A 13272-nucleotide genomic window follows, 5' to 3' on the forward strand; every position below is an offset into this window, starting at 1 on the left:
ACAAAAGATACAGTCAGTGCTACACATGTTGTCATATCCTTTAACTATGATAACCCAACAAAAGATACAGTCAGTGCTACACATGTTGTCATATCCTTTGAATATGATAACCCAACAAAAGATACAGTCAGTGCTACTTGGACCCAGGGCGACCAATTTTCCGGAATTTTCCAAAAAATCCGGAATTTTTAACCCATATCCGGAATTCCGGAATTCCTCGTCCACTTCTTCCCGAAGTACCGAGTCGATCACTCCACCACCATGCCATGAGTTCCGCCGCCAACCTTTCAAGAACCTTCGCCTCCAACCTTTCAAGAACCTTCACCTCCAACCTTTCAAGGACCTTCGCCTCCAACCTTTCAAGAACCTTCACCTCCAACCTTTCAAGAACCTTCACCTCCAACCTTTTAAGAACCTTCACCTCCAACCTTTCAAGGACCTTCGCCTCCAACCTTTCAAGAACCTTCACCTCCAACCTTTCAAGAACCTTCACCTCCAGGTAAGGGTTTAGTCGGACTTTAAACGTTTTGTCCGCCCTTCAAAATTTTATGTTTATTTTTTTGTAAACAGTCTGACGCACTTTATTTTTGGATGCCCGTCTAAATTGCTCAAATCACCTTAAAATCTTTTCGGCCGAGCACTCTAATTTTATTTTTGGACTTTAACTTTGTTTGCCAGACATGTTAGAATGGATCAGCTATTCATTTTGACCTACTACTAAATTGCTATTCCAAATTCCGCCCACTTCAAACTTACCTGCCCACCCACCTCCTGGTCCGGACTTAGTCACTGGCGACGTCAGAGGTTAAGCCCGAGACGGGCGTGTTGGAAATCTCCGTGGTATATGAACACGTTAAAAAGGTACTCTCTCTCTAACACAAAAAGCACGTGCACGATTAACTTGATGTATGCAAGTGGCTACTTAATACTGAATCAAAAAAAAAAAAAAAAAAAAAAAAAGAGAGAGAAAAAAGTTTTGTTTATCGAAACCACTAGAGCACATTGATTTATTAATCATCGGTTATTAGATGTCAAACATTTGATAATTGTAGCATATAATAATAATAACAATATTATAGTCTTAGAGAGGAACCCCGCTGCAGTTTGCCATTAGTAGCTTGTGATCTTTTATATGCACCATCTCACAGACAGGATAGCACATTCCATGGCGTGTGATATACCAGCCGTGGTGCACTGGCTTGAACGAGAAAGAGCCCAATGGTCCCATCGACGGGGATTGATCTGAGACCGACCGCGCATCAAGCGAGTGCTTTACCACTGGACTACATCCCGCCCCCAAAAAGTTTGTATAACAAATCCACTAGAGCTTTATTAATCAAATGCTATTGGATGGCAAACATTTGTTAATTGTGGCATATAGTCTTAGAGAGGAAACCCGCTCCATTATTCCATTAGTAGTTAGTGATCTTCTATGCGCCCTCCCCCCCCCCCCCCCAACACACACACATTGTACTAACCTATGACTAAATCTAGCAGCCAACTTCAAATACCAACAGCATGTGCGTTTTGAGAATTATTAAAACATGTTTTTTTTTTGGGGGGGGGGTGGGGGGGGGGGGGCGCGAAACTGAATATTCTAAACAATAAACTATAAGTTGAAGTATCAAAAATGGCTCTGATCTTGAAAAGTTCTTGGTTTGCAAATATTGTATTTAATTTTATGTTTTCATTTAACGTATATCCATTTAATCGTTATATATATAATTCTTTTTATAGGTATGTTGTTAGTGGGCATGTGCAGGTTGTGCTGTCGAATCCAGTGGACGACAAATGCCCATTCATGGCAATGAAAGCAAAGGTGACTCCTTCACAGAGAGCGAGAGACAAGCCCCATGACCCATGGGTTTACTTGGAGAAAAACAGTGGCAAAGTTTACTGTACACATTGTACCTGTATGGCCGGGTATGATCTTTGTTGTCTAAATACCATAGAAATCATATATGTGTTCTGAATATTTTATTAACAAAATTAACAGGGTTACACAACACTATAGACCACATAAGATATTTACAGCAATGATAATGTATACATAAATCACTTAATATTACATGTAGTACATTTATTGTCAACATTGTTTTATGGTATTTTTTTAAATTATAGTAAAAGTTCATTAAAAATTTTATTCTTTTGTTAAACTTTCATTCCTAAATGGATAAAATGAGTCTTGCTTTTTTAAAAATAAATATGATTTGTATCTTTCCTCTGAAAATTTTGTTCCATATAAACTGATATAATAATAGGTATACATTTTTATGTAGCATATACATATATCAAAAGTGTTATTAGTATGCGAACAAACAAGGTTTTACATATATTTTCTTATTGTATTTTAGCTTAGGTGAAGTGTGCAGCCATGTTGGAGCACTCTTGTTTAAGATTGAGATGGGTGTCAAGATGGGCATGACTCAAACCAGCTCAACTAGTCAGGCCTGTCAGTGGAATAGTACTTTCCGAAAAGAGGTAATTTGAGCAGAAACTTTCAGGGTTGGATATTTTATATTTGATTGATTGCCCGAGGGCTGCAATGTATCTGAAATGTTATAGCCTAGCAACATGTTATGCTTTTACCATGAACTATAGCATATGATAGTCCACTGGGCTTACAACCTTTACATTAGTGTTTGCTGGGTCATATATCTGGTAGGCCCCAGGCATTTTACAAACTATGTTGTTAAGGTATATTGTAGTATTTGGTTAAAATATAGTATTGTTTGTTTTCTTTGATATTGGATTTACAATGTATTCCTCATGTCTTTGTGGGTCATTTATTTTCAGGTAATTCCGACAACAATCACTGACATATTTCACGACATTAAAGGCAAGAGGACAAAGGAGATCCAGACAGTTCAAGCAAGTAGATCTGCAGCTTTACCACCTTCCGAAGAGCTACACAAGTTGTTTTCCCTAGTCCCAAATGCTTCTTTTTTCACATCAGTCTCCATACCCGGTCTAACAGATAAAAATCCCCCTATTGATCAGAATCCCCAAACTGCAAAATACCCTAAATTGCTAACAAGTTTCAGTGAACCAACTTCAGAAAACAATACCTTTAATTCCTACATGATTACTAAGCAGCAAGCTATCAATCTGGAAATGGCAACCAAAAATCAAGCTATCAGTCCCCTTTGGTTCCAGCATAGAAAAGGCAGGGTTACTGCATCTAAAGCGCATGATATTTTGACCCGTAGAAAGAGAGAACATCCCCAGATAATCTCGTAAAACGTATTGTCGGTTATTCAACCTATGATTTATCCAAAAAAGAGGCAGTGAAGTGGGGAATTGGCCACGAGGAAGAATGTAGAATAGACTATATTAAACACCAGACTGGGTCACATGTCAATTTCCATTGTAATGCATCAGGCTTTATTATTAACACTGATCACCCATTTCTTGGAGCTAGTCCCGACGGCATGATCAATTGTCAGTGTTGCGGTAAAGGTACGTTGGAAATTAAATGTCCTTTCAAACACAGGGACAAGACTGTGCAGGATGCAGCAACAACCGATAAGGACTTTTGTCTAGACACCTCGCTGCACCTTAAAAGAAATCATAGGTTTTACAGTCAAGTGCAGCTTCAGATGTATATTGCTGAATGCCAGTATTGTGACTTTGTTGTTTTCCTTAAGTGTAAACCGGCTCCAAGTATGGTCATCGTAAGATTATCCATTGATGTAGACATTTGTCAAAGCATGATTACAAAATTTGAGCAATTTGTAAAGAATTTCATAATAAATGAATTGGTTACTTGCGAACTTGAAAACCGGACTGTATCTACATCAAGCATTAAGCAAGTTGACAATGGTGATCAGACATGGTGTCAGACCACAATCTGTTCCGAACTGGAATATGGTAGGATGATTAAATGTGACAATGACGACTGTCCCTACCAGTGGTTCCACTACAAGTGTGTGAACATTCACAGAAAGCCTAGGCGAAAGTGGTTTTGTGCCAGCTGTGACTAAATCATAACAATAGCAAATGAAATATGCCAAACTATTTATTTAATTTATATTTTAAAAAATGCAATATATTCTTTTTCTGTTTAAGTTACATTTATTTAGTCTCATTTCATGCAACTAAAAAGGAGAATTACAATATGTACCATTTGAAAGCATAATACAGGTAAAAACCTAAGAAAGAAGTTTTGGTTGTAAATTACATAATGCTGAACAGATTGTGACTATGCTGTCTGCATGTGGAACCATGTATAAACTCGTGCTGCTACTCAAAATATTACAGTTTTTCAGTCTTTCAATGGCTCGTTCCACATGTATCCGCACATTTGCTATTTTTCTGGTCTGCTCAACCTCTCTGGCACTAAGTTGTGACTTTCCCCTAGTGAAGGCTGGTATTACTAGTGTTGCATTACGGTTTGCTAAATCTTCTGCTATCAGAAATCCTCTGTCTGCTAAAACTTGATCCCCATATTCCAATTTATCCAAATAACCACTTCTCTGAGTAATAACTTTATCCAATGTTCTACCACCAAAAGCCCGTGATACATAAGAAATTGCCCCCGTTGGTGTTATAGACACAAGAAATTTAATGGTGTTATGTTTATAATTTGACCATGTTTGAGCCCTACCTGTAAGTTGACCGGGTCTCTGAATAAAAACTTCAAAACAATCAATGATGCTCACACATTTTGGGCAGGTTATTTTAATAACATTAGGCATGTTTCTTATCAGACTGTCTTTATCAGGCCACTGAATCAGAAATGAAAGTTTTTCTGCTAATTTTGGCAGTCCCTGGTTAAGAATGTTGGATATTGTGGTCACAGACACACTGAACCTATACGCCAAGTCCTGGTGCTGGAGATTCAACCTAAGTTTCATTATTATACACATCATTACACATGTTGGGCTTAGAACTTTGCACGCTGGAAGTGCCAGGAAGCAAAATGACAGCAGCCATACAAATAGAGCTTTTGACTGTAGACCTGTATAAAACTGAATTCTTTGATCACTGGATGTCATCTGCTCCTCAAAACTCAGTCGACTTTCATTCTGTTTTAAAATCGCATTCTCTGTTTGAAGTCTCCCTAACTCTTCATATAGCTGCTGGTTTTCTATTCGCAGGGCAGCAATTTTTTTAATACAGCCACTGTGTATGTCGACATGTGGCTGCAATTCTGAAAAAAGAAATGTATGTTAAGGGATTGATAAAAGTAATACTTCAGTATTATGCAAATCCTAAAATACACCTCAAAATACCTATTATACATTGTATATTATTCTACATTTTCACCATTTTGTTAATAAATGAACTATATACATGTTACTTACTCACAAATGTATTATCATTTTACTAAGTGTTAATTTGAAGTGTCCATAATAATTTACCAGACTAATACAAAAGCCTCTAAGGGTTAGTTATTCCAACTTTTACATATTATCACGATGTACATGTATTAAGATTTTTGATTCACATTACACCTGATTTGTATGTATTTGTACGATACATTAATATTTCGCAAAGATTATGTCCAAAATATAAAACATGTACATATGCAAATAAATGATTGTGTACCTTCAGCTTGTGTCTCAAATATATTTTCCGTGTTTGACAAATCCAGTAATGCAGAAGCTGCTTGTTTCTTGCCTTTCCCGGATTCTCTGCCCTCCAATCGAAGGTGCCTAGCATGGCGCAGATCCCCACTTGGTTTAGTGTCCTTGTAGCCCATGTTCACAGAGTAGTCAGGGCTTATTCTTGTCATGGAGTGATAATTATTTTTAAATGATCTGTTTTTACTGGAAGTTTGGGAAGTAAAAAAATATTAGTTGTGGGAGATAGCAATACCATCTTGGGGACATAAATAATAATAAAACGAAAACTAATGAGATGTTTCTTGAAAACTAATCTCAGATCATATTTTTAATTAATGTGTTAAGTTGGGAAAAGTTGTGCCCGAAGTTGTGGGGGGTTTTTTATTTTTTTTTTTAATAAAAAAAATAAAACAATTCAAGAAGGGTTGGGAGGGTACTGGCGGTGATATTAACTTGCACCTATATCTCCTTAACGTGTTCATTGTTCATGTTATAAATTGAAAGTAGGCAATTAATTTACCTGTTATGAAGTGACGATAACAAACGCGATCGTAATCTGAAGGTTCCCATTGTTGACGTCCGACGATAGACATGCGCATTATGGCTGTAATCCAAAGCTTTCTTCGGGGTTCTGGTTTATTTGGGATGCGAAAAAAGCTGCTTGGGTTATCCTTGTCGAATCTGCTTGTGCAATCGATCACACAACAAGATACAACCATTTTGCTTCCAACGAGATTACCAGATAAAATAATAACAAAGGAATCAATCGGCCATGCGGAAGTACTATCTTGCCAACCAGTCCAGTCACGTGATTTTTCGTGACGTCACGGCGAACATCCCTATAAACACAATGAGCAAACTGTGAAGATCTTCTGTCTGGCCACGAACAAGGTGATTTGTTTCCTGTTGCCTCGAAATAAAAAAGGTAACATTGTCAAAACAATTGTCACATTTTGACGAAGTTTTCGACCTTGGAGTTCATTTCGTGTGGCCCAAAGCCTAATATTATATTTTGGGGCGGGCTTGGTGAGCGGTCGGTTTATGTCAAAATTACCTAATGTTTGGCATCCAAATAACCGATGATTAATAAAATCAATGTGCTCTAGTGGCGTTGTTAAACTAAACAAACTTTAATATTATACTTTATATTTGTGTTTGAGACCAGAGCCGGTTTAAGGATCCGCGGAGCCTGTAGCACAAATAACAGCGGGACTCCCTTCCTAGGATATATATTTTGCAACCCCCTCCGAGCTCGGGGAGAGGGGGAAATGACCTGGGGAAAATAAATGTGCACATCACCACGGGGCCCGTAGCACGTACTACATGTTTGTTTTTTTAAATTTCTGCTTCTTTTATATATATTTATATATATATATATATATATATATATATATATATATATATATATATATATATATATATATATATATAAAAACTTTTATTACCCCAGATCACTGATAATATCAAGGTTGGGGTGCCTTGAATCATCGTCTTACAATATACAACAATAATAAAATTATAATATAATTGTGTGTACATGTATAACGGTACGGTAAAGGGTTTATGATATTTCATATTATATTATATATATATATATATATATATATATATATATATATATATATATATATATATATACAGTTGATCGAGTCGTTTAACCTCAGCTGGGTATGTAGTATATTTAATAAGAAACCACAGCACATCAGGGTGTATACTACCAAATCAAATCCCATAGACGACAATAGTAACATATGTGGCTAAAACTCCTACCTGCAACGTATCAACCGACATAAACGCCACGGATATAAATACTACCACCCCTTACACTTAAAGTGAATCAGAAAAAAATGGGGGTCAAGCTGCTCGTTTCTGAGATAACGGGTAGCGTCTATGACTACCCTAGTTTCGCACAAAATTCGAGTACTTTTTTTTACAGGTACCCCATACATGTTTCAAGCACAAGGCTACCTGACACATTGGTACTAGATGAAATAAAATTGCACATTTATTTTACCCAGATGAAACTATTATTTTTTACAACCAACACACTCACATTTTTTTACAGGTACCCCATACATGTTTCAAGCACAAGGCTACCTGACACATTGGTACTAGATGAAATAAAATTGCACATTTATTTTACCCAGATGAAACTATTATTTTTTACAACCAACACACTCACATTTATAACCAATCACAGGACTTGTGGTGTTCACTTCTCTATCAAAAGTTCGCTGCACCTCGCACTTTGACCCAGCCGGAAGTTATTTGGTTTAGTACTACCATCAGTAGTATGCAGTGGGACTGTTCATAAATTAATTATTAATGTGAATACATTGTCTGTATATTATCCAAGGCCTGTACGTATTTCATGTATATGGCTTGAGTAAATGATACTGGAAATAAACAAAATTATATTATTTTTATCTGTAAATATAAACACGCAATGTGTGACATCTAAAAATCAATGGATATAGGACAAATCAATGAATAAATGTACTTCATTAACAAAATAAAAATTATTGCGAATCGAAACATGGGGCGAAACGACTCGATTAGAGATACGAATCAACCCTGTTCAAAACGACTCGGGTGAACTAGTAATAAGAGCGAAACGACCTGTTACCATATTATTTTGTTAACTGCAAACTTAAACATTTCATCAATGTGTTATATAACAAAATATTAGAGTGAAAGGATTTATTAGAAATTACTCCTGTGATGCAGAAGACCTTGCCGAAGTAATGATAGCGGAGTACCTCGCCCCTGGTTTCATTGGAAACTGGTCTGGTAGACGTTACGCTTCATCGAAAAGGCACCGTGACACTAGCTGTACTTGAAATACTTTTACCGATAGCTGCTGGCTGAACACACAACATGACAGGTAGTGCAAATAAACGATTGCTTGGCTAGTATCGCGATTATTATACTATTGAAAGAACGCGGACAACAGTTTAATATGAACTGTGTTAAAAGCACACTGACTTCACTGGCAAATATTGAATGAGGATTAGGTTTTGTCACGGGGATCCTATAATACACGTAACTAAATATGAACTGTGTTAAAACCACACTAACTTCACTGGAAAATATTGAACGAAAGCGCACAACAATTTAATATGAACTGTGTTAAAACCACACTAACTACACTGGAAAATATTGAACGGACGCGCACAACAATTTTAATATGAACTGTGTTAAAACCACACTGACTTCACTGGCAAATATTGAACGAACGCGCACAACAATTTAATATGATCTGTGTTAAAAGCACACTGACTTCACTGGCAAATATTGAATGAGGATTAGGTTTTGTCACGGGGATCCTATAATACACGTAACTGAATAAAACACGATTATCCAAATATCTCTCCAAACTGTATATCTATTAGATCTCTCTGTATCGGGCAGTCCAATACCCGAGTGGCTCGGCTCTAGGTATAATCAGAGATACGATCTTATATATATATATATATATATATATATATATATATATATATATATATATAGCAGGTTTAGTTCACTAGAAAACACAACAAAACACAATACACTTTGGAATCTGTATTAACCTTACGCTGACAAATATATTTGCCGCAGTTAATTACTTACAACAACAATAATAATAACAACCCGGAACTAATCACTTAATTAGTTAATCACTAGGTGTCTAGTTTACACAATATTCTAATCACTTCACCGTGATACAACACACACACGTGTGATAATTGAGAAACGCTGCCAGGGGAACTTAATTAATAAAGGAATTACAACTCTATTCCTAACTGGTTAATTTTTAATTAACCCTTAACTACTCATTCAGTAACCTTGTAATACAGAATTAATACTGGTACCTATCACAATAAAGTCAATAACCTACAGTTTACCTAGGTCCTCTAGGATGACTGGTTAAGCTTGAATAATTTTAGAACAGTGAAGCCTACAATTTACTTCGTCAGATTACCGGAAACACTGTCTAAATAATATTGGTATAATACAGTATTAAAATATTTAAAGTCACATCAATCACATCAAGGTTATACAACAGAGCAGAAAAATATATTTACCAGTCCTGAAGGACACGTTCCCCGAGAGCCTTCCAAATCTTTCTCCCCGATATATCTAAAATCCTAGCTATTTATTACAAAATATCCGGGGGACACATCTCGGTACTCCCCCTATCATGTGATTTTTCCACAGCGACCAAGACGGGATTTTTTTTTAGAATGGTCAGACTAGCTGTCGCCATTCCGCTAGGAATACAAGGTCGTAAAACAGAACTTGCGGAGGTATTACATAACTACTGGCCACATGGCCTCCACACCTAGTCTGGGTGTGTAATAGGGGGTACGGTCGCGCGGAGGTATTACGTAACAAAGCCGCACACGGCCCTCTGAAACAATTAACATCGCCACAAGCGAAAAAGATAAGAGCATGGTCCGTCACAGGTTTCAACAAAAACAGGAGTGGGCGAGTCAACTACTCGCCAACAAGAGTGACGTATAAAGCCACCTGTACACTCACAGTACTCGGGTTACATGAACAGAAACGGATCTAAGGTGGGGACCAGTCCACCGCCCCCTCCCAAATATATTCACGTGCCTATTGTTTCTGTTTTTTATTTATTTATTTTATTTTCATTGGTTTACACACACCACTAGAGCACACCGATTTATTATATGCTTGAATATCAAACATTTGCTAATTTTGACGTATAGTCTTAAAGAGGAACCTCGCTACATTTTTCCATTAGTAGCAAGGGATCTTTTATATGCACCATGCTACAGACAGTATAGCACGTACCACGGCCTTTGATATACCAGTCTGAATTGACTCCTACATAGTGTTTCCTATATTCATTCTAGAGGTGTTTGGACGGACCCCCCCCCCCCCCCCCCCCCCCGGAAAATTACATCATATAGTTGTTCATTGTAACCATCGTTCCAGCCAGTGACCCACAACTGGTGTAACAAAGGCTGTGGTATGTACTATTCTGTCTGTGGGATGGTGCATATAAAAGATCCCTTGCTGCTAATCGAAAAGAGTAGCCCATGAAGTAGCGACAGTGGGTTTCCTCACTCAATATCTGTGTGCTCCTTAACCATATGTCTGACGCCATATAACCGTAAATAAAATGTGTTGAGTACGTCGTAAAATAAAACATTTCCTTCATTGTAACCAACTATTTTGGAATATGTAACATAACTCTGGTGTTTATACATTCAGTACATTGACTTGTATTATTTGTTTTATATATACATCGTGAAACAATACATCAAAGAACGTTGCACTCATACCAGCATTGGGGCACGAATCACCTCGTTGGATCCATTCAACTGATTGGGGGTTTTCTCGTTCCAACCAGTGCACCACAACAGGTCAAAGGCTGTGGTATGTGCTTTCCTGTCTGTGGTAAAGTGCATATAAAAGATCCCTTGCTGAATTAGGGAAAATGTAGCGGTTTTCTTCTGATGACTACGTGTCAGAATTACCAAATGTTTTTACCGGCCTCGGTGGCGTCATGGTCAGGCCATCGGTCTACAGGCTGGTAGGTACTGGGTTTGGATCCCAGTCGAGGCATGGGATTTTTAATCCAGATACCGACTCCAAATCCTGAGTGAGTGCTCCGCAAGGCTCAATGGGTAGGTGTAAACCACTTGCACCGACCAGTGATCCATAACTGGTTCAACAAAGGCCATGGTTTGTGCTATCCTGCCTGTGGGAAGCACAAATAAAAGACCCCTTGCTGCTAATCGGAAGAGTAGCCCATGTAGTGGCGACAGCGGGTTTCCTCTCAAAATCTGTTTGGTCCTTAACCATATGTCTGACGCCATATAACCGTAAATAAAATGTGTTGAGTGCGTCGGTAAATAAAACATTTCTTTCTTTCTTTGTCACATTTTGACGATGTTTTCGACCTTGGAGTTCATTTCGTGTGGTCCAAAGCCTAATATTATACGTTGGGGCGGGCTTGGTGAGCGGTCGGTTTATGTCAAAATTACCTAATGTTTGGCATCCGAATAACCGATGGTTAATAAAATCAATGTGTTCCAGTGGCGTTGTTAAAGTAAACAAATTTTAATATTATACTTTATATTTGTGTTTGAGACCAGAGCACGGTTTAAGGATCCGCGGAGCCTGTAGCACAAACAACAGCGGGACTCCCTTCCTAGGATATATATTTTGCAACCCCCTCCGAGCTCGGGGAGAGGGGGAAATGACCTGGGGAAAATAAATGTGCACATCACCACGGGGCCCGTAGCACGTACTACAATTTTTTTTTTGTTCTTCTTCTTTTATATATATATATATATATATATATATATATATATATATATATATATATATATATATATAAACTTTTATTACCCCAGATCACTGACAATATCAAGGATGGGGTGCCTTGAATGATCGTCTTACAATATACAACAATAATAAAATTATAATATAATTGTGTGTACATGTATAACGGTAAGGTAAAGGGTTTATGATATTTCATATTATATATATATATATATATATATATATATATATATATATATATATATATATATATATTGCAATATGTGATATATATGAGTTATATTAATTACATTTGTTGTCATACATTGCACAACCATATTCATATACTGTATGTATGTATGTATGTATGTACGTACGTATTAATGTATGAATATCTATATATTGTATGTATGTCGAGGTTGACTGTTACATACATAGATATTAACGCACTGGCGCAGGGGATAACTAAATCCTTTGTGGCGTCACAAATTGTCCCGTGTCGTTGCTGGGACTCGAACCTATGGCACCGAATCGCCCGCAATTTTGCAGACTTGCCACGATACCTTTTGAGCTACTGAGGCATCCATGTGTGTATGTATGTATTTAAAATGATCTGAGGGTCAAGAAGGATAGATGAAACGAGCTTACATTCGAGAAAACAAAGGAAAAGAGGGGAAGGGATAAAAAAATGACATAAAGGAAAGGTTTGTCTATCAACTCCCAAATGTTTATGAATGATCAACTGTTTTAAGTGGGTGCCTAATGTAGTAAGGACAACACGTGCTACATGTGCTACTGGGATAAACCGACTCTATCTGAGACTCGCTATATTGATTTTAGACCAGTATACATTCCTTGCTCAGTGACCACTAGAACGTTACTGAAGAGTAAACAATAAAGTACGGTTGTTAGCCCTATCAATTACCCAAATGTCCGTCTAGAACTCGGACTGTAAGAGAGCTAGACTAAAATTTCATCCATACTACGTGATTGTCGACCTCGTGCGAAACGGAATTTTATTTTTTATTAAGTCGATGCATTGTAAACGAAAAAGCGTTGAACGAACGCGCACAACAATTTAATATGAACTGTGTTAAAACCAGACTGACTTCACTGGCAAATATTGAACGAACGCGCACAACAATTTAATATGAACTGTGTTAAAAGCACACTGACTTCACTGGCAAATATTGAACGAACGCGCACAACAATTTAATATGAACTGTGTTAAAAGCACACTGACTTCACTGGCAAATATTGAATGAGGATTAGGTTTCAACAGAAACAGGAGTGGGCGAGTCAACTACTCGCCAACAAGAGTGGGCGGTGACGTATAAAGCCACCTCGGGTTACATGAACAGAAGCGGATCTATGGGAAGCGCAAATAAAAGATCCCTTGCTGCCTGTCGTAAAAGAGTAGCCTATG

At 37.5% G+C, this 13272-nt stretch overlaps 3 protein-coding genes across 4 annotated transcripts in view; 1 reads left to right on the forward strand and 2 right to left on the reverse strand.

Annotated features, from left to right (window-relative positions):
* Nucleotides 1-6355, reverse strand: part of LOC121373794 (NAD(P)H-hydrate epimerase-like) — a 318467-nt gene extending 312112 nt beyond the window's left edge. Inside the window, exon 1 of one of the 2 annotated variants that reach the window (XM_041500561.1) lies at nucleotides 6088-6355. The gene's annotated coding sequence lies outside the window, so the exon portion shown is untranslated. The remainder of the gene's footprint in view (nucleotides 1-6087) is intronic. The other variant, XM_041500565.1, reaches the window with a different exon arrangement.
* Nucleotides 1924-3844, forward strand: LOC121373795. The gene is made up of 2 exons (XM_041500566.1): nucleotides 1924-2481; nucleotides 2797-3844. The coding sequence occupies exons 1-2, from the start codon at nucleotides 2404-2406 to the stop codon at nucleotides 3238-3240; spliced, it is 522 nt and encodes a 173-aa protein (XP_041356500.1). The 5' UTR covers nucleotides 1924-2403; the 3' UTR covers nucleotides 3241-3844.
* On the reverse strand, nucleotides 4006-6064 carry LOC121373793. The gene is made up of 2 exons (XM_041500558.1): nucleotides 5551-6064; nucleotides 4006-5152 (listed from the first exon to the last, which is right to left on the reverse strand). Exons 1-2 carry the CDS (start codon nucleotides 5735-5737, stop codon nucleotides 4152-4154), a joined length of 1188 nt encoding a protein of 395 aa, XP_041356492.1. The 5' UTR covers nucleotides 5738-6064; the 3' UTR covers nucleotides 4006-4151.
* Nucleotides 6356-13272: the final 6917 nt, after the last annotated feature.

The sequence above is a fragment of the Gigantopelta aegis genome, chromosome 5 (genome assembly GCF_016097555.1).
Source record: "Gigantopelta aegis isolate Gae_Host chromosome 5, Gae_host_genome, whole genome shotgun sequence".
Classification (NCBI taxonomy): Eukaryota; Metazoa; Mollusca; class Gastropoda; order Neomphalida; family Peltospiridae; genus Gigantopelta; species Gigantopelta aegis.